This window comes from Pithys albifrons, chromosome 1 (assembly GCF_047495875.1).
Source record: "Pithys albifrons albifrons isolate INPA30051 chromosome 1, PitAlb_v1, whole genome shotgun sequence".
NCBI lineage: Eukaryota > Metazoa > Chordata > Aves > Passeriformes > Thamnophilidae > Pithys > Pithys albifrons.
Window position 1 is genome coordinate 45655320 of NC_092458.1, and position 22657 is coordinate 45677976.

Sequence of the window (22657 nt, forward strand, 5' to 3'; positions counted from 1 at the left end):
GACAAACTTATTGTGCTCCTACTCCCACCTGCTCCCAGTGTAATTTTGCTCCAGCTCAAGCACTTTCTGAACCAAATTGATTGAAATCATCTTTTATCACTGTCTTGTTTATCCGTGTAATTTTTCCATTTAATATGTGTGCTGTTTGTGTATGCTGCCAAGTTCTTCTTTCTTCTTGACAACAATTATAATTTCCAGTATAACATCACCTTATAGTGATTGAATTAACTACTGCTAATAAAGGAGTAGCACATCATTTCCTTTTATGATCACCATAAGTACTGCTTGATATGTTTAAATGTCTAGCAGTTCTAAGGCAGTTGATTGCTTTTCATGAAACATTAATTAGAATCTATGAATCAAAAGACAAAAAATATATATCTATATATGCATGTGCATCTGTTTGTGAGCAGGAGACAGTAGAAACTTTGTATTAAAATAAAACAGCAGTAAGTAAATATTTGAGTGAAGACTTTTATCAAGAGAGGACACTGGTATTTCAGCATTTTACAGCAAAAATCTATTATGTTTTTATATAGTAGGATATTGACATCTCACAACTAGGAAGAGTTTTAAAAACTGTAATGGAAAATAATTCATGTCATATTTCTTCACAGTCTACATGTGTCGTGTTTATAAGGATATTTTCACCAATATCCTGAGCAGGAAGGTAACATATGACCTATCAGAAAATGAAATTACATTATGTGGAAAGCTGCTACAAAAGAAAGGAATTGAGACCTGGAATCTGGGAAATGTGATTCAATGCCCCTTTTCAGAAAGGCACAGAGTACTCATATCGTGCCTGTTAGCATCTGAAACTTGAGGTTTAACTGTAGGGGATACTTTGTCTTAAGTGAGATTAGCTGTCTGAATGAGTGGTGTGCTGCTGGGAATGAGCTCACTCAATTCAGAAATGTGCCGGAGGAGCCATGCGAAGGTGATGGCACTGCGGTCGTCTCTGCTTCCGAGTGTCCGTGGTGGGGAGCTGCTTTGTGAGCCGCACAGCTTCATCCGGAGGAGAACCGGCAGCTGCCCTGGTTGTGTGTGTGCTGCTCAGCGTGCTCAAGGGGTGCCATCCCACCCCCGGTTTCAAAGGCCAAGATTTTCAAGAATAATGCAGAAAGCTTCACTTTTGCCTATAGTTAGTCACTTAACAGCTCTAGTTTCTGTAAATGTTAAGCAGCCCAAACCTATGATGCTTCTTTCTTCAGCCCAGGTTCCCTTTGAATGGCAAGCAAATGCTAGAACTCCAAAGATTTTCTTCAGTTGCTCATTACCATCTGAATGCAGGCATGTTACATTCTAGTGTCCTGCTTTTATTTAATCTGCCTGCACTTCTAGTTACTATGACTTACAAGTTAATCCAGAATCTTTACATCTCATAAATTAAAGATGTACATTGCTAAATTTGTGCACTATTTGTTTGTTTGAACATTGTATTTTTACATATTGTCCCTTTAAAAAAAAATAAAACCTCTAAATATCTGCATGTCCAAAATTGACCTGAGGGTGGGATTTGTGACTGTTTGTCTCTTGGTTCTACTCTGTATTGCCAGAACACACTGTCAGCTTCTAAGCATTTAGTGTGGTCATATCTCCCAATTCTCGTTTTCAGCATATCTGTTTATTTTATTGTGTGTCAGATATTCAAGTATCACAAGAAGCAGCTTCTCTCTGGAGCTAAAGGTGAATTTTACAGTTGTTCCTGGTGCTGATTGCTTGTGTCCATGTTCTCAGTTTGTTTGTGCGTATTCTAAATTTCCATGGTAGCTTTGGCAGTCACAGCTGGTTGCCACTGAAAGAGCTGATGACACTGCCCAGACCTGAGGCGGCCACAGGTTCCCATCCTCTCCCAAGCATCAAAGCAAGTACTTGGCAGACTCCACTGCTTAGGGAGGTAACCCACCAAAAGCTTCTCAGGCTTGGGGTTTTTTTTTGGCAAAATTGACCAGCTTGCACCAGGATCAGACAAGTGCCTGTGCCAGCACAATGGAAAGCAACTGGGATGGGACTGTCCTGATATGCCATCTTAGCCAAATGGCCTCCTTTGCAGCCCAGAGGCTGAGAAACACAAGAGGACCACAACTTGTGTTATGCCCACCGTGTAGAAGAGGGTGTGGCCTGCTGAGTCCCTCTTCCAGGCTGAGCAGATGCTTCATGGGGATGAGCCCAGTCTGGTTTTCTTCTCATGGTAGCCAGAAGTGGAGGAAACCTACCTGATACATGCCTGGGTCTCACCCCAAAGGGAAGATAGCATCTGTTTTTGGCAGCCATGGACTGTTGTTAAGGTGCAGCCACAAGTCTCTCTATTAACTACAGGGCCAGCTAAGGAGGAAGGTAATGCAGTCTGAGTGCTGTAAAGGAAGCATGTATGGTAAGGTGGCAGGGATGTTGAACACAAGCTGGTCTATACCTGTTGGCCCTGAGTTAGTGTGTCTTCCATGAGGTCTTGAGAGGCAGGCAGGCTGCATAGCCAGAGAGTCTGGGCTCATAGTGGAGGAGCCAAGGGTAAGTAAAGATGGCAGTCACAAGGACGAAGATGCAACTTTGGGATGCTGTTTGGGTTTGTACAGCAAAGAGAAAAGCATGGCTTGCTGCATGCCACTGGTTCCTCATTGGCTGTGTCAGCCAGCGCTTGACTGGCTCACTGGGATGCCAGCAGCACCCAGAAGCTGGTACTTTGGTGTCTGAAGGTAGCCCTGCGTACTGGCCAAAGGGTGAGTGCACTTGAGCAGACTGTTGGGAGCCGCCAGTGTCCAGTGACATGTGCATGGTGTGTTGGTGGTGTGTCACGAGACTGAACACGGTCAAGGCTTTGATAAACATACCATGCTGTCCAGACAGTTCCCTGGCACCTCTGCTCTTCATATTGCTCAGGAAACACAGGAACAATATAAAAAGATCCATTGCATGTGGTTTTTAACAGTGTTACTACATATACCAAGGGCCATTCACAGTCTGGTCACGGGCAGTATTCGAAGAAAAGAAAAATAATCCTGCATTACCGGGGTGTTAGAATCCCTGTCTCAGCAATGCAGATCACATTCAGCAGAACGCGATGGCCATCTGCTGGCGAAGCCTCAGTCGGTATTATACTTGGCATATTTCTTTACATCAGAGAGACCAAGCACTTGTCCAATGTGTGAATTGCAAAGATGCATGTGTTTCACTTCTAGCTGGAAATAACTGATTTTTTATAGATCACTCTAAATGTTCATATTGGTTTTAGTTGTTTCACCCTGCCAGCTGTAATTCCTACAGGTGTTGCAGCTGCACATGGAGGCAGCCAGCAGTCTCCTAGGATTCCTGTTAAGTGTAATAATTTCTAGACTAACACAGAAATTACACTGATTTTACAAATAATGAACTTCAAATAAATTAATGTCAAGATAGCAGGTCAAAACACAGTTTTCTTGTTAATTTGTCTTTCAATCTCGATGTATCAGCAGTAATTTGATGCATCCTGCAATTTCACTGAGATGTTGCATGTGGCATAAGTTCTATTGTTAAAGCCCACCATGCGCCTTAAAGGCTGCCCGAGATCTTGGCTATTAATAGGAGAACTGGCAGCTCTTCCTCTGGGCATTCTATTGTCTCTTGGCCAATGACAGGTTTCCAGGTCTTCCTTCTGTGCACTCTGTGAGGGACACTTAGATTTGAGAGAGGCTGCTATGATACGGTTTGCTTGTGTTTTGGTTTGGGGGGGCTGTTGTAGGTTTTTTGGGTGGTGTTTTTTCTTTATTTTATGGAATTTTAAGATACATTTTATATGAAAAGGAAAAAGAAGTCAGTGTAAAAATAAATACCTCTGAGTTCCCTGGCACATCCATGCTCAAAGTCAATCCACTATGGTGCTGTCAAACAGTGGTTCTGGAACCTTGTACTGACAAGAGCCACCTGGCAGAACCCCCATGGCTTCTAAAAGTCAAAACCCATGAGTTTGAGGACTCCTTTTGTGTCTTTAGTCAGTCAAAGTATTTTGTAGAAATTGCTTGAGAAAGAACAGGGTGTCCCTTTACATGGCAGAGGGAAAGAACATCAGCAAATCAACTGGAAGTTCATAGTGAGAGGCACTAACATGAGGAAGCTCATAAAAACATTTTGTGCTCTTTTTAGGGCTTTTTTTGGTACCTCCATTTAAAAAAGTTACACAGCTTTTGCAAGGCTGAAACAAAGCTGGTGCTATCAGGTAGATTCTGACTCTTTTTCCACCAGTGAGCATGTCCACACTATGGGGTGACCCTGTGCCACAGGAGTTGGAGTGGCAGAGGAGGATCGCCTTCAATGTACGCTCTCACTTAGTACATGAGTCTCTGCTGGTCAGTTTATCATTTAACCTGCACTGCTGTGAAGGGAAGGCAGGTTACATTTGCTGGTTCTACAGTAGCTGACAGTAGCTTTTCTCCTCGATGTGCTGAGCAAACCATGACTGTGAAGCTCTCGAGGGGTGGTGACAATGCATGTCACCTTCTGTGGTTTATTCAGCTACTTTCCCTCGTGTGGAATAGGTAGGGTCCTTCATTTTTTAGAAAAGGAGCAATCCAGTTATGAAACAGCAGCATTGATCATGTGCCACCTTCACAGTGCAGCTTTATGCCACATTCTCCTGTATAAATATCTGTGAAAGCACAGGACAGTTCCCAGCAATGAGATCACTTTCTTGTATGTGATAAATGCTTTTATGAGGTGCTGACTCTTCTCAAGGTTCATTTTGTCTCTGTGCTAGAAATTGCAGCAGCATTATAAGCTTGGTCTTCCCCCTACTTAAATGAACTGTACTATCCAGGACCTAAATGCTTTATTAAAAAATAAGCTTTTAAGACAGCTCATAAATTACATGCAGTGAAAATGATGCACAAATATTTAAAGATAAAGATTTTCTGGTCTTGAGCACTGGATTTTGTATGTTCAGTACTGAGTTTTTAGCAATTGATTTATACATTTGCTTTTCTTTTAGTTTATGGGATGCTTAAAAAAAACCTCTCTGGGGTAGTGAGACTCTTCTCAGTGAATCATCTAACCTGAGACTTACTTGCTCTGAGATGAAGATGCTTGAATGCAATTCCTAAGACATTTCTGTGAGAGCTAAATGTATCTGTATTCCAGTCATATAGTTAAAGTGCTAATGTGTCTCACTGTCTTGCAGGCAACCTCTCACTAGTTAATGCTGATATAAGGGCCTTTTTCCACTTCTTTCTTCATTTCAGAAATTCTCTGCAAATCCATTTACATGTGTCATATTGTAGGAAAAAATAATTAACCTGGAAAATCTCTTGCCTGTAGGTGAAATATGAAAGTATATGAAGTGTTAAGAGAAAAAGAGGACTGTCAGAAAGAAAAGACCTTTTTTTTTTAATAGTGCCTTCAATTAGGGTTGTACTGGAAAAATATTTAAACAAAAAGAAAAATGCATAATTTGGACTGCCATTAATTCAAGGCCTAAAGATTTGCATTCAGAGAATTAGAACGTCTGTGAAATCACATGCTAATTATTTGAAATGCTTTATGCAAAGTTTTAACCCAATATAAATAGTGCTCAGCAAATTCTGGAAATCTCTAGAAGTCGAGTTTATGCTGGAACAGCTGTGGCTGTAACAGTAGTGGCTCTTGTAACAGGAGGTTGCACATTGTTGTTAACACAGGAGCTTCTCAGGAGGTGTATCAGCATCAGTGCTTCTCTCAAATGCCTTTCTTAGTATTATGGCTTCCTCAAAGGTTCATGCTTACTCCTTTTCATTCAGATTGATCTTAAGGGTCTAAAAGACCTGACTAATGAATCTGGAGCTCATTTACCTTGAATGTCAATAAATCTGGGAAGCCCCAGAAACCTGATGAAGGCCAATGTTGTTACAGTACTTGAAGTAGCTAAACAGGTTAGTATAACTGTGGATGAACATGATTACTGTGCGATATAATCATAGTGGGCTTGACAAGATGATCAGTTATCAATGATTCATGGCTGGCTAGTATAATTACTGGAAGTCAATGAGGGTTTGAATCTTGGCCTACAAGTTTGATAACAGTTTATCTAAACAAGCCAAATGCATTGCTGTAGTAGGCTTTTTTCAAGTTTTAGACTCAGTATGCACTGTACTTAGAAACTCAAGCAACATAACTTCAACATTTTATTTTTAATTGCTTAAAATTGGGATAAGTGATAGGCCTTAGGACATTGCTGTAAATGGAATACCTTGATGAGCATTTGTGTTTCTGTGGGGCTTGTCCTCTGGCCCTATGCTAGTAAACTTTATTTATCAGTGGTCTGAAAGGAAAATAAAATTCATTGGCTTGCACATGATAGAGTGAGAACTGTTAAATAAGAAGATGGAAAAATCACTGCTACAGGGTGATATGGATCTGTTAGCAGTCTGTATTCAAGCAAACAGCAGATGTTTGGCCAAAAGTGAGGATCCATAGTCCACATCTAGGCACTAGAAACACTTTTTCATAAAAGGTTTCAGGCTTTTTATCTATTTAAACTTGTCAAGGAGAAGTTATAGAGGTTATATATAAAGCTGTTTAGAAAACAGGATTCAGTGCACTTGTACCTGGACATGTGTCAAATAGAAATAGTGCTCAATAAAGTCAGGCTATTTCATTATTGGAGCAGTATTTTGAGGATCACGGTGCTTTTTTAGGGCAATAAACACCTCAAAATCAAGATTCAGTTATTTCATACTGCAAAATATGCTCTACTTTAAGCACTATTTGTGTCAAATATGTGCTGTGGACTGCATCGTAGAAAAGGGAAATAATTAATAGTCTATGTCACTTTTGTCACAGTCATATGTTACAGTTGATTTTTTGGGGCTCTCTTGCTTCATTTTTTTGCTTCTGTTCTGTTTTTCAGTTCAATTTCACCATTCAGTATTGAGAGCACAAGGCGTCAGAGAAGGTCTGAGTCTCCAGACTCCAGGAAGCGGCGCATCCATCGGTGTGACTTTGAGGGATGCAACAAAGTATACACAAAAAGTTCCCACCTGAAGGCTCACCGGAGAACGCACACAGGTAACACTTTGCTGGAGCTGTGCCCCAGGGTTAAGACAACCAAGTTCCTTTCTGCCTGAAAGGGTGTATAGAGCTGCTTGTTCTACAGTAAGGGGCTAAAGGTCTGTATCTAGCAGAGATGTCTGGCAGTGCATCAGCATTGGTATTCTGGTGCAGATCAAGAGCATCCCTGTCATCCCTTCATGGCAGCACAAAACAGACTCCTCTCAGATGAAACTAAAGAGAAGAGTGGCCTTCAGGGACACACATACTGTACTTCAACAAACAATGGGTGGTCATTGCTTGAGACCATCTGAGCTAGTCCAAAGGAAACCCTCTAGAAGAACATATATAGTGTGGTCATGAATCTTCAGCAGTATTGTTTTCACTCTACAGATCTGCTCCTATTGAGCTACTAATTGCTTTTACAGATTTAGCCTTTGAATAGGCTCCCAAAAGTCTTCAGTTCAACTCAAATGAAGTTCTCAGTAGGTCTTTCTGAAGGCTTTCAGAGGCAGCTACCCCATACTGGAGAGGGAAGTCGGTCACTCTATGAGAATAGGTTGCTCTAGATCCCTACAAGAGAGGTGCAAGAGAGATGCCTGGAGGAACTAAGTCTCGTTCAGTGTTGATAATATTTTAAACTTATTCAATATCTGGTGTCCTTATTAACTTCATGAACTGTTATTAGTCTATATGACAGGCATGTAAGGGTAATTGAAGCAGTGATGTTCTAATTTTACTGTGAATAAACTCAGGAGCAGAAACTTGAAGTCATGAAGAACGGTTTAAAAAGGAATTGATTGGATGGCTAGAAAGGCAGCGGACGGAACACTGAGTCTCAGTGCTATTCCTTACTCTTCTACTGATTTGCTTAAATTAAATTTATTGATCTCTCTGCACTTAATGGACTTCAGCATTCTTGTAACTCCTTGGAGAAAAGTTTATCCAGCATGTAGCAGAAGGCTGTTCTTTGCCGAGAATCTGCTGACACTTTCTGTGGTGTGATGTGCTCTAAAGAGTACGAGATTATTTTAAAAAATTAAGTGATGGTTTCTCCATTTCAATTAAGGCCACGTCTCCATCACTCTTTCCAATATGTCTTTCAGTTGGTAGGACTTTTGTTGAGAGGAATTCTGAACAAGGCTCCATCCTAGTACCCCCTACTAAATCATTTTCTGTAAGGTAAGAGTCCCTTCCTTAAACAGCAGAAATGTTCTGGTGATCTGGAAACTTCATTACATTTTCCTCTAGGTCACTTTTCCTAGTTTCTCCATATCTTCTTCTCTCATGATTTGTAATGTCTTGTCTTAATTCTTTTTTATTCTTCCCTATTCTTTCCCACCTTCAGTGTGGTCTGGTCTTTCATCCCTACCCTTCAAATACATTTTCTACATCCTTACTCTTTCACCTTGTTCTCTTTCATTCTTGTTTTGCTTCTTTTCTCCCAGTCTTAACCCTACTCTGTCCCTTTCCTTCTCCCTGCCCTGATTTCTATATAGTTTCCTTTTCTTGCCTGTATTGCCCTTTGAGCATTATGTGGCTGTAGCAGATTTAGAGAGCCCAGCAGAGGCATAAAAACAGTAGAGTGTTTGGTCTGAACCAGAAATACCAATTATCTGCTTATGCCATAGTCTAGCCTCCAAAACTGGCAACCAGCCCAGGAGTATAAGCAATCATCATGTAAGGAGCTGAGTTACAAAACTAGATGTGAACAATCTCAGAAATGTCACACCCAAGTTAGCACAGAAACAGAAAAGGCTCTTCTCTGCTGTGACATTTTAAAACCCTGAGAATTATGTTTGTCATGAGTCTGTAAGTCTTCAGTGATCTCGTGGGGAAGACCAGTGCTTGCAGGTAATACACCCAAATCAACACTGCTGAATCTCAGGCTGTGCGCTCAGAGTGCTCAAAACTAGACACTGAAGGCTTGAAGAGGGTGTAGGTAATTACAGCTTTAGTATCTGCAACCCTCTAGGCAGCACAAAGGGAGTTTGCCTACCTGCTGTAATCATAGAATCCATCTCCCCAGTCTTGGTTCCCTGGCAGCTGGGTGTCAGGGCTATGCTATCTGTCTGGGATCTCTGGGTAGTCAGAGGGATTGGCACCTCTGGGGCATGTTATTCCCTCTTCAGGTATACCCAGGGATTGGCTTGCAAAGGTGCTTCTCTTCCACTGCTGAGTACAGAGGAAGCCTGGTTACCTACTGAACTGTTAGCTGGCTGAAATGAATCCCCACGCCAAAACACAGCTGCTTGAACTATCTGCAGTCATGCTGGAAGTTGGTTTATTACTTCAGAGAAAAAGAAAATTAACACCAAATCAAAACCCTTAATTAAATGGTCAGCTGATAACTGCTTTATAGTGACATTGCAGCAGGCATGATGAAAGAAGTGTAGTTAGAGAGAAGGTGAGCTCTGAATTTAGCCAGTGGATCCAGTGAGAAAATCTGTATCATGCTATTAAAATGAAATGTGTTTTACAGAACACTTCTCAGGTCAGGTCTTGGTAAGAAGTTCATATATTCAGACTTACATGTAGCATTGGCCATAAGTGTACTCCATGTACCAGTCTCATCTTACATTTTTTATCTTGGCCTTTACTTTTGCTTCAGGCAAAAGAAGTTAATTATTCACGTATGACCCACAGTAATTAGTGCAGTTTTGGATAAGTATAAATGAAGTATGACAGCTATGCACGCAAGGGTGAGCAAGTTTCAGTAGGAAACTTTCTGAGAAAAGATCACAGAAACTCAGCATTGCATAATCTGGACCTTTTTTTTAGGCAGGCTGATCACAATTGTTTACCTAAGAGGGATGTGTTTGAGAACATTCGGTTTTTCTTCATTTACTCAATGATCTTAAAAGTCTTTTCCAACCTAAACGACTTTCTGTGCATAGCCACAAAAACATTCACAGTAGTTTGGATACAACAGAAAAAACAATGTGGTATTTTGACAGGATGAACAGCTTTGTTGGTTGGAAGGTTGTTTTTTTTTCACCTAAATGAAAATGGAAACAAAGTTATATCGATGGTAACAGTTCCATTTAATTCTCTTGGAGTAACTCCTAGCTTTTTTAAATATGCTATTGTCTAGCTTCCCAATCCTCGTCACCAGTGTCCTCGAATCTTAATGTTATGGTGTGGTCATAGAGTCCACTGGGGGGCGAACTTGAATTATGTATTGTCTCTCTGACTAGAAAAACTGCAAGTGAAACCTATAATAGTTAGAGCATTTCATAAATCACAAGCGCTGGTATTAAATTTCCCTTTCTAGTATCAACTTCTTGTTGTTGTTTTGCCAGATCATCAAATAAAGCTATCAGGAGGTATCGGGTGTGATGGAGAACCTTCAGGGCTCACAGGCAATCTTGCAGCTCAGGTTTATCAACTCTTTCTGCAAGGAGAAACTGTGAGGAATTGGCTCACTGGAGTTGTGTTGAATTAGTTTCTGCTTCAGTGAATGTAAAGAAAATTACTAATGTGTGACTCGTGAAAGGAATAATCTTTAAAAATGGGAAAACCAGCAGCCATGGGTCATGTTCCTGGTTTGCGTACATTTGCGTTTAACTTGACATAGGTAGCCCCAGGAATGAGGAGAGTATAACTGCTGTTCCTGTGAGGTCTGCACCCCTGCAGCCCTGGTGGGACTCACCTTCAGTTTGCTGCTTTTACTTGGAAGATGGGGAGAGAAACAGCTGTAGTGCTATGTATGATCTGTAGTGGCTATTTTAAGCCTTTTTTAGGCAGTACTGAAGTTGCCAATGACACTTCCAGTAGGACAGCTGAGCATTACACTCCGTAATAGTGGTTCCTTCCACTGTGTGAACATTTGAAGATGCTTGTAGTTAAATCCAGTTCTACCCTCTTACCATATGGAGAAGGCCAAGGAGCTTAAAACATTGTGTGAATAACTCTGAAGAAGTCAGCAAAGAAAGAAGATGCTTTGAGGTTACGTGGGACATAATTTTACAATGTCTGCCACACAGAGATTGTTGCCTGTCTCTCACCTCCATAGGAGTTTCTTTTGCTGTTGTAATAATTAGCATTCTATATTTCTGTGCAACCTTATTTCAGTCATTAGTTACAAATTTGGAAGAACGTGACAGAGTGGCTTTCTGGGATCAATGACAGCAAAAGCCTACAACTTTCCAGTTGGCATGAAGTGGGAATGGATTTAATCCATGAGTGTGGGGCGTTGTATACCCACAGCCATGGCCTTGCTCCTAGCTCAGAGGAGTGGAGAAGGACAAGATCTGCAACCAGAGCACCTTCTGTGGGACTCAGTTACTGGGCTGCAACTGCTGCTCTTCATCCATGAGCCCATACTGGGTCTGAATCACCCTTGTCAGTGCTGCTGCTGCAGAAGATGGGGCTGCTTTGTTGAGTTCTTACAGAGGCAGGCTGAATATAGCCCCCAGGCCAAGTGAATTTTTTACTGTTTGGTGCTCTGTCCTTGATCAATGCCTATATCATTTGAGAGATGAGAGCAAATACCTTTGCCACAGATGTAATGAAGTCTATTTGTCAGTGTCAGGGGGTCTTCAGCAGTGTTACATGGAGACAGTAAACATCTCAGAAGTACAGATTTGTACTTGAGAAAATGACAGCATTCCCTCCTCAAGATGTTCCTTTATAGCTGCATTGACACACCACCCTAGAAGAAATAGGGCTAATGAGTACATGGGTGTTTTATTTAGTCTGTGCTTTTTCAAATACTGCATTCCTCTCACTCACTGTTGCTCTATATATTATTTTAATGTGAATGGGTCCCTGTCATTAGTCTTTGTTCTCATTTTCCTTTGAGCACTTTCAGAATGGACTTAAGAAGTCGGAGGCACTAAAAAAGTTATTTTTGTTCTGTACGCTTTTAAATTTCCTTCATTGCCTGTTGTTTTCTTAAGGTCTGTTTAATGCCTTTTGCTAACTACAAGCTCCAGAGAGATATTTACAGGTTTGTCGTTTCTTCTTTAGACAAATATTGGGAAGAAGCAACAAGTTTTAAATAATCCTTCTGGATTTTAATTTAACTGTGCAGAATTTTGGTCCACTTTAAAATCAACACCTCTTTGTCACCTGTCCTCCAGACGGAATCTTCAGAAGCCCAGCTTTTCTTTCTTGAGTCTTGTATGCTCCTTATTTGTGAGCTCTCCATCCTCCACGTGAATTTGTTTGGGGAAAAAACCTCCAGCAGGTTCATATGCTCTTCCAGAAACTGGGAATTTTAATAAACAAAGCCAATTTAAAAATTAATTTGCCTTAAGTAAAATAGGAGGTTCTGTTTGTATTGGGTGATGCTTTTATTTTTTAAGAAATACTTTCTTTTAGTGTTTAAAGTTGACTGCCAATTTCAATAAACAGTAGAGCTTTCCAATGCAAAACGAGTATATTTCACAGAAGTTTTCCTTTCTAGCTTTTGTGCTCTTTCTTCTTGCAGTTTCTGTTTAGAAGATAAACAGATTAATTAATAAATGAAACCTCAGCCCATTGCCATTGATGTGACAAAGTTCACATTTCAGGACAGAAATATATTTAAAAGCAGATGATTGCTGGTGCTGTATGTAGCAGGGTGTAAAGGCAGGCTTACCAATGCCACTGCAGCCTAGTAAGGTGATGTAGAAATAGGAACCTCTGGATGTAGTGAGTTACTTGTCAGAGTCCAGCTGGTTACGGGCAGGTGTCCATAGCAGAAGAAGCTTGTACATCCAGTTCTCTTCCAATAGGCGCTCTGTGGAAAGATAAATGATTCTGTTTCTGGCACATTTTGCAAGCTCTGAATTCACCTTACACACAAGGAGTCATTCCTGTGCATTGTAGGTCTGATGCTGTGCCGATATGGAAGAGTGCCCATGTAGTTATTCCAAGACACTTTGATGGAAAAGCAAGTCTAATTGCATCTGTGATTACTTTCAGTCTCTACATTATGAAAAATATTTGCAACAGTGCCCCTTGACTTTGTAAATATGGGGTGCATATGTGTTTTGTCTGTGTGTGGCACAAGGGAATAATGATAATTTCATTATGCAGAACAGAATTTTCTCTAAGCCAGCCATTTAGTACTTAATGCTTTACCTCCAAAGAACTGCAGTTCATCTGAGGTCTCAGGCATGATTGTGGTCTACCATGTGTAGCCCTGAAGTGGTATGAAGGCGAGAAAGACCTCTTTACTCCCATTACTTCCAAAATGCTTTCCCAGATGTTGCACTCAGACCTGGAGGAATAAAGACACAGTACAGGGTTTCCAAGTACTTTAACTCTTGCAGCCCACTCAGTCCCCAACAGAGGGAACAGGATAGCAACTTTCTGTGGAAATGCCCAGTACTGGTGATACCCCGTGTCTGTGTCTGAAGTTGCTTGTGCCTATCCTATCCTGTCCTTGTCAGGGCAACCTTCCATCAGAAATAGAGTCTTTGAGAGTGGAACATACACAAAACTGCAAGTAAACTTTACAAAAGCCTTTGTTTTAATGTTTTATTCAGGTTCTGGGGTTTTTCCATGCATAAAGGAAACAATAGGTAGGTCCTGAAATTTAGCATTTTCAGTCCACTTTTTTGTAAATAAGTGATTAGAAACCTGGGTAAATTTTACAAAAACTTCTTGTTTCATGGGAAAGTAAAAAGATAAGATGACACTTGTGTAGGAGGAGAAGTTGTTTTCTACAATTCTGTGTTTTCTTCACATAAGCTATGAAATAGTGGTATTTTGGTAACATTTATGAGCTTTTCCCTTGTCATGCATATGTTTGCCAGTTAATATTTTTCTTTAGCATTATATGTATTTATTCTGCTTTTTATTGTGATAAAAATTGGTATCTCTTCATTTGAAAGTTTAATTCCATTTATAGCTCACTTATATGGGAGATAGGTTTCTTAATGCAGTTTCTGTAGACAGCCCAGCACGCCAGTGTCCCATCCTCTGCTTAAACCTGACTTTTAGCACAGAGCAAACAACAAATAATCAGTTCTGCAAAACTGTGTGAGACGAAGCTCATCCTCTGAGGCCTTTTTGTTTGGTTGGAAGGGGGAGATTTTTTAAATTTCTTTGGCAGGTTTGTTTTGTTGTTTTGTTTTTTACAGGTAGTGGAAGCTTTAAGTTTTATACGGAGATATATGATTATTTCTCTTGGTGAACATGGTGGAGCAATGCCTGGAGCATCTAGGAGTGACAGTACCAGTATTGTAGGAAGATGGAAAGGGAAATGTTGCTTGTTCGGTGTTGCCCTTGTAGTTATGGACCACAATGAAGGAAAGTGGTTTTATTTGGGGAGGCCAGATTAAAACCCAAGCCGGCAGCACCCCAGATAAAGAGAGTAAGTGTGCACATCTGCTGGTACTCTTCATACAGCTGGCTGCTGATGGAATTATGGATCTGAAGTGTCACCTTCTCCAAATACTTTTGTGAGTGAAGGCTGCTCTAAGAGGCAAAATCTCAGCCTTTCCCCACAGCACTGGAAATTTGATAGTCCCATATATTTGCTGTATATGGAGGGAAGAAGAAAACTTCATGCCATCTTCCCCTACAGGTATATCTGTAATATGCACTTAACATATTCTGAAATATTTATATATGTACTACATTATGCAGGAAAGAAATTTCAGGAAGGTTAATAAAATGCTATTTGTCATACACTGTTGGGATTTGGTCTGGGTCCTTGATTCAGATGCACAGGAAGAGACCTTTTACATTTCCCAATATTTTACTTTTTCTATTTTTACAGGACTTAAAATTTATCATTTTGCATCCAAAGTGCCTTGGCAATGTACATAATTAATCCTTGTCCCAGAGTATTAATTCATTTGTATGTCACACAGCACTTGGTGTGGCAAAGTCTCTGTAGAAGCCCAGAAAATGTGGAAGAGAAGTTTCTTGGATTCCCCCTCTTTCTTTCTTTCTTTTCTTTCTTTCTAACTTTCTTTCTTTCTTTCTTTCTTTCTTTCTTTCTTTCTTTCTTTCTTTCTTTCTTTCTTTCTTTCTTTCTTTCTTTCTTTCTTTCTTTCTTTCTTTCTTTCTTTCTTTCTTTCTTTCTTTCTTTCTTTCTTTCTTTTCTTTTCTTTCTTTTCTTCTTTCTTTTCTTTCTTTCTTTTCTTTCTTTCTTTTCTTTCTTCCTTTCCTGTGCATGTGGTGACAAAACAGGGCAGAGACCAATGTAATGGATTTGCCTTCTTAACTTATAGAGAATTGTATTTTGTGGGTTTGGTCACAAAGGCTATTTTTCTGGGATTTGTATTAAAATGGTGTCAAACTGAGTCAGCTATATACCTAGAGGGGCGTGTGGGACAATAGCAGGAGAGGAAGGAGATAGGTTGCTGAACTCCTACTGTACTAGGATGGCAAACAGGACCCAAGCTCATCAGTGCAGTGAAATGAAAGGGTAGCTGTCTGTTGTGATGTGGGAAATAGACTTGCACCTGAATGATCAGAAGCAGAGCTTGTAAATAACTAGTTCAAAGCTGCTGAAGTGTAAAGAAGTTCTGACTCTTCTTCTAGAGTGGAGATTGTCACTGTAGTTTTGAATTGAAGAAACTGTTTTATTCCTGGTTTTCACCTGAAGAAGCCATCTCCCTGTGCTTTGCCTTAGTCAGACTGAGAACAAGAAATAAAAAACCTGAATTTCAAGACGTGTCCCAGGCAGCACAATATGTTCCTGTTCTGCTCATAGAAATTGTTTTGCCAGACTTGCTCAAGTGATACGAAACTAATCTCTTCCTGGAAAGATATTTTATTTGCATATTTTGACAATACTGAAACACAAAAGTCAAATTGCCTGTGTTCACCAAAGAGATACAGTGAATTAGTAACTAAATATAAATAATTGAATTGGATTTTTGCATCAAAGTGATTGAAAATAGTTCAAACTTTTAAAGGAATGAAACTAAGATCTAGCACTTTAATTTTGGAGAATTAGTATGTAACAGTATGTAAGTCTTAGCTTTGCTGTTCACTCTCTCTGCAGTTTTGAGAAGGCTGCTGATGCTCACTGTTTTGATTTCCCTACCTGCAGAATGGACATGATATTTGTTACACAGTGCTACTACAAAGACAGACTTTTATGAGGGATTACATTTTCAAAGCTTTATAAGGCACTTAGAAGTTGTAAAGTGCTTTCTAAGTGCTCTGTTTTTTCATTTAAAAATTATACTAGTAAGAATATCACAAAAAATGTGAGAATTGTCATTTTCCTCTTTCCCATGTGACTAAAAGCTAAGCTCCCCTCTTCCTCTGGGAGTGCCTGAGGATATTCATTACCAGATAGTGGTTTTGCTGTAGAAAGAATCTTTTCTGCCTCAAATTTCTTATTTTTAGTAGAAATGCAAAATCTAATTAGCCATCATTTGTGGATTTCAATGTATGATTTCCCCTTCCAGAGTTCTGCCAGTATGGGTGAAATGTGACTGCCCCATATGTTTCAGAGCAATTCTGGTGTTTACTTGGGAGCTGAAACCAGCTGACATAAATACTACACATTACATATATTGCATAATATCCTGTAGCAGAAACCAAACCAGGAATCACTGGGACATGTCCTCAACCCTGCAAGCTGCGGATCTTTTCACTTTGACTAGACAATGTAGCATCATCAGACATAGGCAGAGGCATGTCTGCTGGTTTAATACTTTTTTTCTACTTGTTTTGGGCTAAATCCTTAGGACCTCACTCTGGTTTTATGTGGGGAATACTTTTCCAGGAGTAATGGTATTAGAAACTTGGGGTAAAAAGATGTGTCTGTATATAGGAGAGCTGGGCAGGTACCACCTATTGAACTGCAAATTTGACTCAAATCCATTGTATTTTGTGAATGGGATGAAGATTGGCATCTTCCCCATGTTCCTAACCATCCAGTCAGGAAACACCACAAAACAAATATGTCAAGTTTTGTTTCCAAGTGCTTTCTGACTTTGTTTTTCTCAAAAGTGGAGTTTCAGCATGTAGTTCTTTCAGAGGGTGATGAAAGCTTAAATATAGAAAAAAATCTGACTAGATGGTTAAACCTTTACCCCTGTACAGTCCCTTATGTTTATTTTCTAGTTGACTCTTACATGAAATAAAAGTATTACCAGCGTTTCAAAATGCTGAGTACCATTGCAGGCAGGGGCTGCAAAGAAATGATGTAATAACTCAGAGTCATGGTGACAGTTCCACGTGCAGAAAAAATGGGTAGATGTCACAGGGACATGGCACTCACCTGTAATACCAGAAAGAGAGGGGAATTTATGCCAGAGACAGAGAACGGTTTACAGCTTGATCACTGGCATATTTTCTGTCCTGGTAGTTTACAGTATTACCTCGTGGTTACTTAATGACATGGTTGCCAAGAGCCTGCTAAACTGCTTAATAAATTAAGCTTAAATAATACACAAATGAAAGGAACTACAAGTGCACAGGGAGTACACAGGGCATCTGCAGTTAGAGTAAATAAAGTTCCTTGCCTGAGGAACATAAGTCCAGCTCTGTTTTCTGGAGTTCCAGATCAATTTCCCTCCTGGCAGAATCACCTATAACTATTTACATGGTGGTTTTGTAGTGCCTGTCTTTGAAGCATCTGACATCAAATACCATGCTACCAGCTACTTGATGGGCAGAGAATAACTACTGAGGAGCAACATGGGAAATTCTGCATGGCGGAGAACAGACCCTGGTCCCTTCATCTGTTACATGGCATGATCTTGTGTTAGTACCTATATTGAGCTTTTTTTATGAGGAATACACTGTCATTGAGTTGTAAAGTAAAAGTTTGAGAGCTTTATTTCCTTGGGTGAATGATCTTCAGATTTCAGAATACATGAATAAAGATATGGAAAAACAGATATTGGTCTGTGTGAAGAGTGGAAAATTTTTGAATCGTTAGCTGAACAGTGGTCATTATTCAGCATTATTAATTCAATATTTGATGTGTTTTGGAAGATTTAATGAGCAGCAGTTGTAACCATGTTCTTAAGTGCTTAAGTGAGAGGAGTCATGGGAGGGTAGGAAAAATAATATGGTAAAAGCAATTAAACTAGTTTGGATTGTGACATCTGGACTACAAGAGGCAAGGTTTTGAAGGACTCTTAGAAATAGATGTTTTGTTAATAGAAGATTAAAAAACTACTAGTTCTATTTTGGACATTGAGTCATACCTTCAAAACATCGTAATTAACTTCCCCAAACAATAGTAAATACTAATTTTCTACAGAGAACTGTCTAGAAGAACTTCTTCATGCTCCAGGATCCCACTTGATCTACATAAATGCCTGTTGTGGTGTACTACCCACTATCCATGCATTGCAAGACAAAGCTGCAGAATAGCATCAGAATACAATTTTTCTGTGTTTGGGGATATTTTTGTTATGTTTCAGGACAGATAATAGAGCTCGCAAGGGTAGGTGCAAAAGTAGAAGGTCAACTCCTGTGAAAATGTTCACAGCTTCAGGCATGTTTTTAAATTGGTACCTTCTCTAAGTCTAAAACTTCACAGATTCAGAAGATTGAACTAAGAGGGTTTTATCTTTTTCCAGTTTTCCTCCTCTTATTAGTAGCCACATGGTTTTTAGTCTCTTTCTGCACCTCTCTTTGCTATCGTTTTCCAAAACCTGTCTACAGTTTCATCTTCTGTATTTCCTGTGTTTCCACTGCCCTGGGCAAGACTCACACCACCTGCTTTTTCTCCTTAGAGCTGAATGAGTATTTAGGTGTTTGAGTGCATGAGAAGTTGAAACGTGCCCACACTTTGAGCCTGAAAGTTTCTTAAACACTTAAACTCAAGTACTTGCACAGAGACAGAAGTGTCTGAGTCAAAAAGGGTTGAGTATTTGACTTCAACTCCACTGCAATCCGGTCTTGAAATGGAGAGAGAAATAAATATAGAGATATATATGCACTGGGGTTAGGTTCTTCCAATTAACAAGCTAGTTTTGTCTGCCTTCTCACTCACTGTTTTCTGGGTTGCTCTGCTGAGGTCCAGCTCCTCCCTGTTGATTGTACTGGTAATTTCAGCTATGAGTGCTCAAGCTCATCAGCCAAAGCTGTTTTGTGATAATGGCACCAGCTTCTTATCTTCTAGCAATTTTGCTCCTGCTGGTCCTTTCTTCATCCTTTGAACTCCTGGGTCTTCTGCTTTTGACAAACTGAGTGGTTAGTCTTCGTGTCTGGGATGTTACCAACCAAAAGGTTAAGATTTGATATAGTATTGCCTAGAAGAACATTTCTTTCTACCACTCATCTGTGCACAGATAATGTAGCCATTTAACAGAAAAAATTAAGGTTGCGTAAAATGCTGAATAATGGTAATCAACAATCATATTTTCCACAGTTTTCTTTGCTTGCAGTGGCTTTATTAAGGTAGTGTGAGTATATGACTTCAGAGTAATGCGACTTTGGCTGTGTTTTTTCCTTCTTACACTAAATGTATATATCTAACTGAAAATAATGAAAGATCCTCTTAAGTTGAGCTTGTAAGAGTGATTCTCCTTCAGTGGTGTAAATAGCTTGCAAGGAATGTCGTCAGTCCTGTCTCTTTCACATAGCTCTATAAGGACTGGGTAATCAGGACTCACTGAGGAGGGGTGCTGGAACCAACACATGGGAATTCCAGCTGAGCAATCTGCACTCACATCCTTTCATCAGATGACTTTCATTTCTTACTTGGACTGATACTGTTTTAATGGATGAACAAACTATTTCTGATATTTCTCTTACAAACAGTCTCTTTCTGCATTGAGTTATCCATTTGTTTTCTACAAAGGGAAAGAAGATCTGGGATTCTATGTAACAAGGGGAATGATTTCATGGATCTCTCTAATATCATTATCAGTGATTTGGACAAGGGGATCAGATGCACCCTCAGTAAGTTTGCAGATGACACCAAGTTGAGCAGGAGTGTCAATCTGCTGGAGGGTTCAAAGGCTCTGCAGAGGGATCTGGAGAGGCTGGACCCGTGAGATGAGGACGATTTTATGAGGTTCAACAAGGCCAAGTGTCAGTTCCTTCACTTGTCACAACAACCCCATGCAGCACTACAGGCTGGGGGCCGAGTGGCTGGAAAGCTGCCAGGCAGAAAGAGACCTGGAAGTGCTGATTGACAGCTGGCTGAGCATGAGGCATCAGTGTGGCCAAGGAGACCAATAGCATCCTGGCTTATATCAGAAATCCTGTGGCCAGCAGGACCAGGGCAGTGATTGCCCCCCTGTACCCAGCACTAGTGAGGTCACACCTTGAATCAGTTTTGATTCACCTTGTTCAGTTTTGAGCCACTAAAAACAAGAAGGATACTGAGATGCTGGAGCATATCTAGAGAAGAGCAGCAAAGTTCATGAATGGTTTGGAGCACAAGTCTTATGAGCAGTGACTGAGGGACCTGGGATTGTTTAGCCTGGAGAAAAACAAGGTCAGGGGATACCTTATTGCTCTGTACAACTACGTGAAAGGAGGTTGTAGCGAGGTAGGGGTCAGTCTCTTCTCCCAAGTAATAAGCAATAGCACAAGAGGAAATGGCTGGAAGTTACACCAGGGTTGCACCAGCATAGGTATAGATTGAATATTAGGAAAAAAATCTTTACCGTGGCTGTCCAGTGAAGTGGTTAAGTCTCCGTTTAAAAGACATAGGTATTTAAAAGATGTGTAGGTGTGGCACATAGAGCCATGGTTTAGTGGTGGACTTGGCAGTGCTGGCTTAGTGGTTGGACTTCATGATCCTAAAGGTCTTTTCCAATTTAAACAATTTTATGATTCTATGTTATTAGAGAGATGTAGAATTTCAGGTGCTTTTAAGTAAGAATGTAAAGCTTAAAAAATATCTCCACACTGTGCTTTGGAAGCCTCTACGATCAAAGAAACCAAACAGGGCAGTATCTGGCCAAAACTAGAGTTTTAAAGTATGTTGAGGATGGACAGGATAAGCATTGCACTTGGAAAACTTGATGCACTGTGACTGAGAGCATTAGAAACAACCTGCCATGTTGAATGGGGGTACTGCTATATTTGTACAGTGTTCTGCACCAGCTGTTTGTGGCAAGAATATGTTTGTAAGATAGTTTGGTGGTGAATCCAAGCACATTTTGTAGCACTGTGCCATTGGCAAGAGCATGCAACCTGCCATCTGCCGTGTAGCTTGTGCCTGCCTGTCCAGCTCACAGCAGCTGCTGGATTTGAGATGGCCAATGCTGCGGCCACCCCGGCAATGAACACTGTTTGGTGCTTTGTGCTTGGCTAAGAAGTATAAAGTTATCTAGGCTAAGTTGCTGCTAGTGCAGCTACAGGTTGTGATCACCTCAGAGCCCTGGTTGCTGGGTTCTTCTCACAGCAACTGTTTCCCACCCCCGTCTGACATCAAAACTGCAGCACAGCCCAGATGGTGCACAGAAGGTACCAATCCAAGGAGCTCAAAGGTTGCTGACACCTTGCTGACATGCCATGCTGATGTCTGTACAGCATTCCATTTCCTGACAGAGGCTATTTCAGCTGGATTTTTCAGGGCTGTTTGAACTCTCTGTAAAGCATTTATTGACTTTTGAAGAGACTCAAGGAGGGAGGTTCTGCCTATGACAAAGCAAGTGTTGCATCACTGGTTTATGTAATTGAAATAGTTTCTTTCAAGCTGCTCATGATTCATAAGAGATAATAAATAACCGAGGAATGATTGTGCCTGACAAAGGAAACAGTTGTTGCAGAGATGCTCTTTTGTTGTCCAATGATTAGCTGGTATCAGAAGGGGAAGTAAAATTTCTGGCACACAAAAGGAGTATACAAATGGACCTCACATAGTTTCCTCAGTTTTGGTGTGCATTGAACTGTGGGACCAAGGTAACTGCCAAGAGCATTTAACCCATTAAATTGGGTGTATGGTAGAAATCACAAAGTATAGCCTACAAGCACGGCAACAATGGGCTTTATAACAGTTTGCTTTACAAAAAATCTAGTTGGGCTGTATTAAACTACTCCTCTGACATACTACAACATAGAATGTGGGGCATGCATCATTCTTACCTTTAAATATATAGCAGAGAGTGGAAATTTCCAAATATCTACACTTAGCCCAAGTCTGAGTTCACTGAAGGAAATGGGTGTTTGTGAACAGTCGTGTGCAAGTCCCATGGCTGAGTACAATTTAAAATTGTACACCTTTCCTAGTAACATCTTAAGTAAAATTAATTTTACCAAAACTAAGTGCAATAAATAAGAGGACTTTTTCAGATTGAGTTCTTATGTTTCATTGGAAAATTGTAGTTCATTTTTACCAGCTTTCTAAGAAATGTCCTGCAGTGCTGTTTACACAAATAATTAGAAACCTTCATAAACTTCATAAAATAATTGGAAGTCTGTGGCAGCCCATGGTAAATTGCAGAAATAACAAGTAAACTGGTCATTTGGGGTGAAAGTGTAGCCTGACAAGATGAGGGTAAGAAACTCATGTGGTAATCATGAGAATAATTACACAGCCCTTTGTCTTGATGTTAATCCCCCCATCACTCCTGCAAGGTAGGATCTATATTATTGCCTTAATCCTGTTGATTTTCTTAGTCATGTGAATACCACAGGAATGATAAATCTCAAGGCCCTTTTCCTTGTATTCAGCAGATCCAGTACATCATAATTGTGTAATTTGGCCTAAAGCAACCCCTAGGCAGTGGGTGTTCATGGGAAGCGTGCAGAGGGGATTGTGGGGATTAATCACAACAAGGGGAAAGTCACA

At 40.3% G+C, this 22657-nt stretch overlaps 1 protein-coding gene across 13 annotated transcripts in view; it reads left to right on the top strand.

Moving 5' to 3' along the window:
• The window catches only part of KLF12 (KLF transcription factor 12), a 253225-nt gene that overhangs the window by 221764 nt on the left and 8804 nt on the right, over positions 1-22657 (top strand). For all 13 annotated transcript variants that reach the window (XM_071550018.1, XM_071550024.1, XM_071550010.1 and 10 more), the window contains one exon: positions 6854-7011. In XM_071550018.1, the coding sequence (XP_071406119.1) occupies positions 6854-7011 (158 nt within the window). The remainder of the gene's footprint in view (positions 1-6853; positions 7012-22657) is intronic.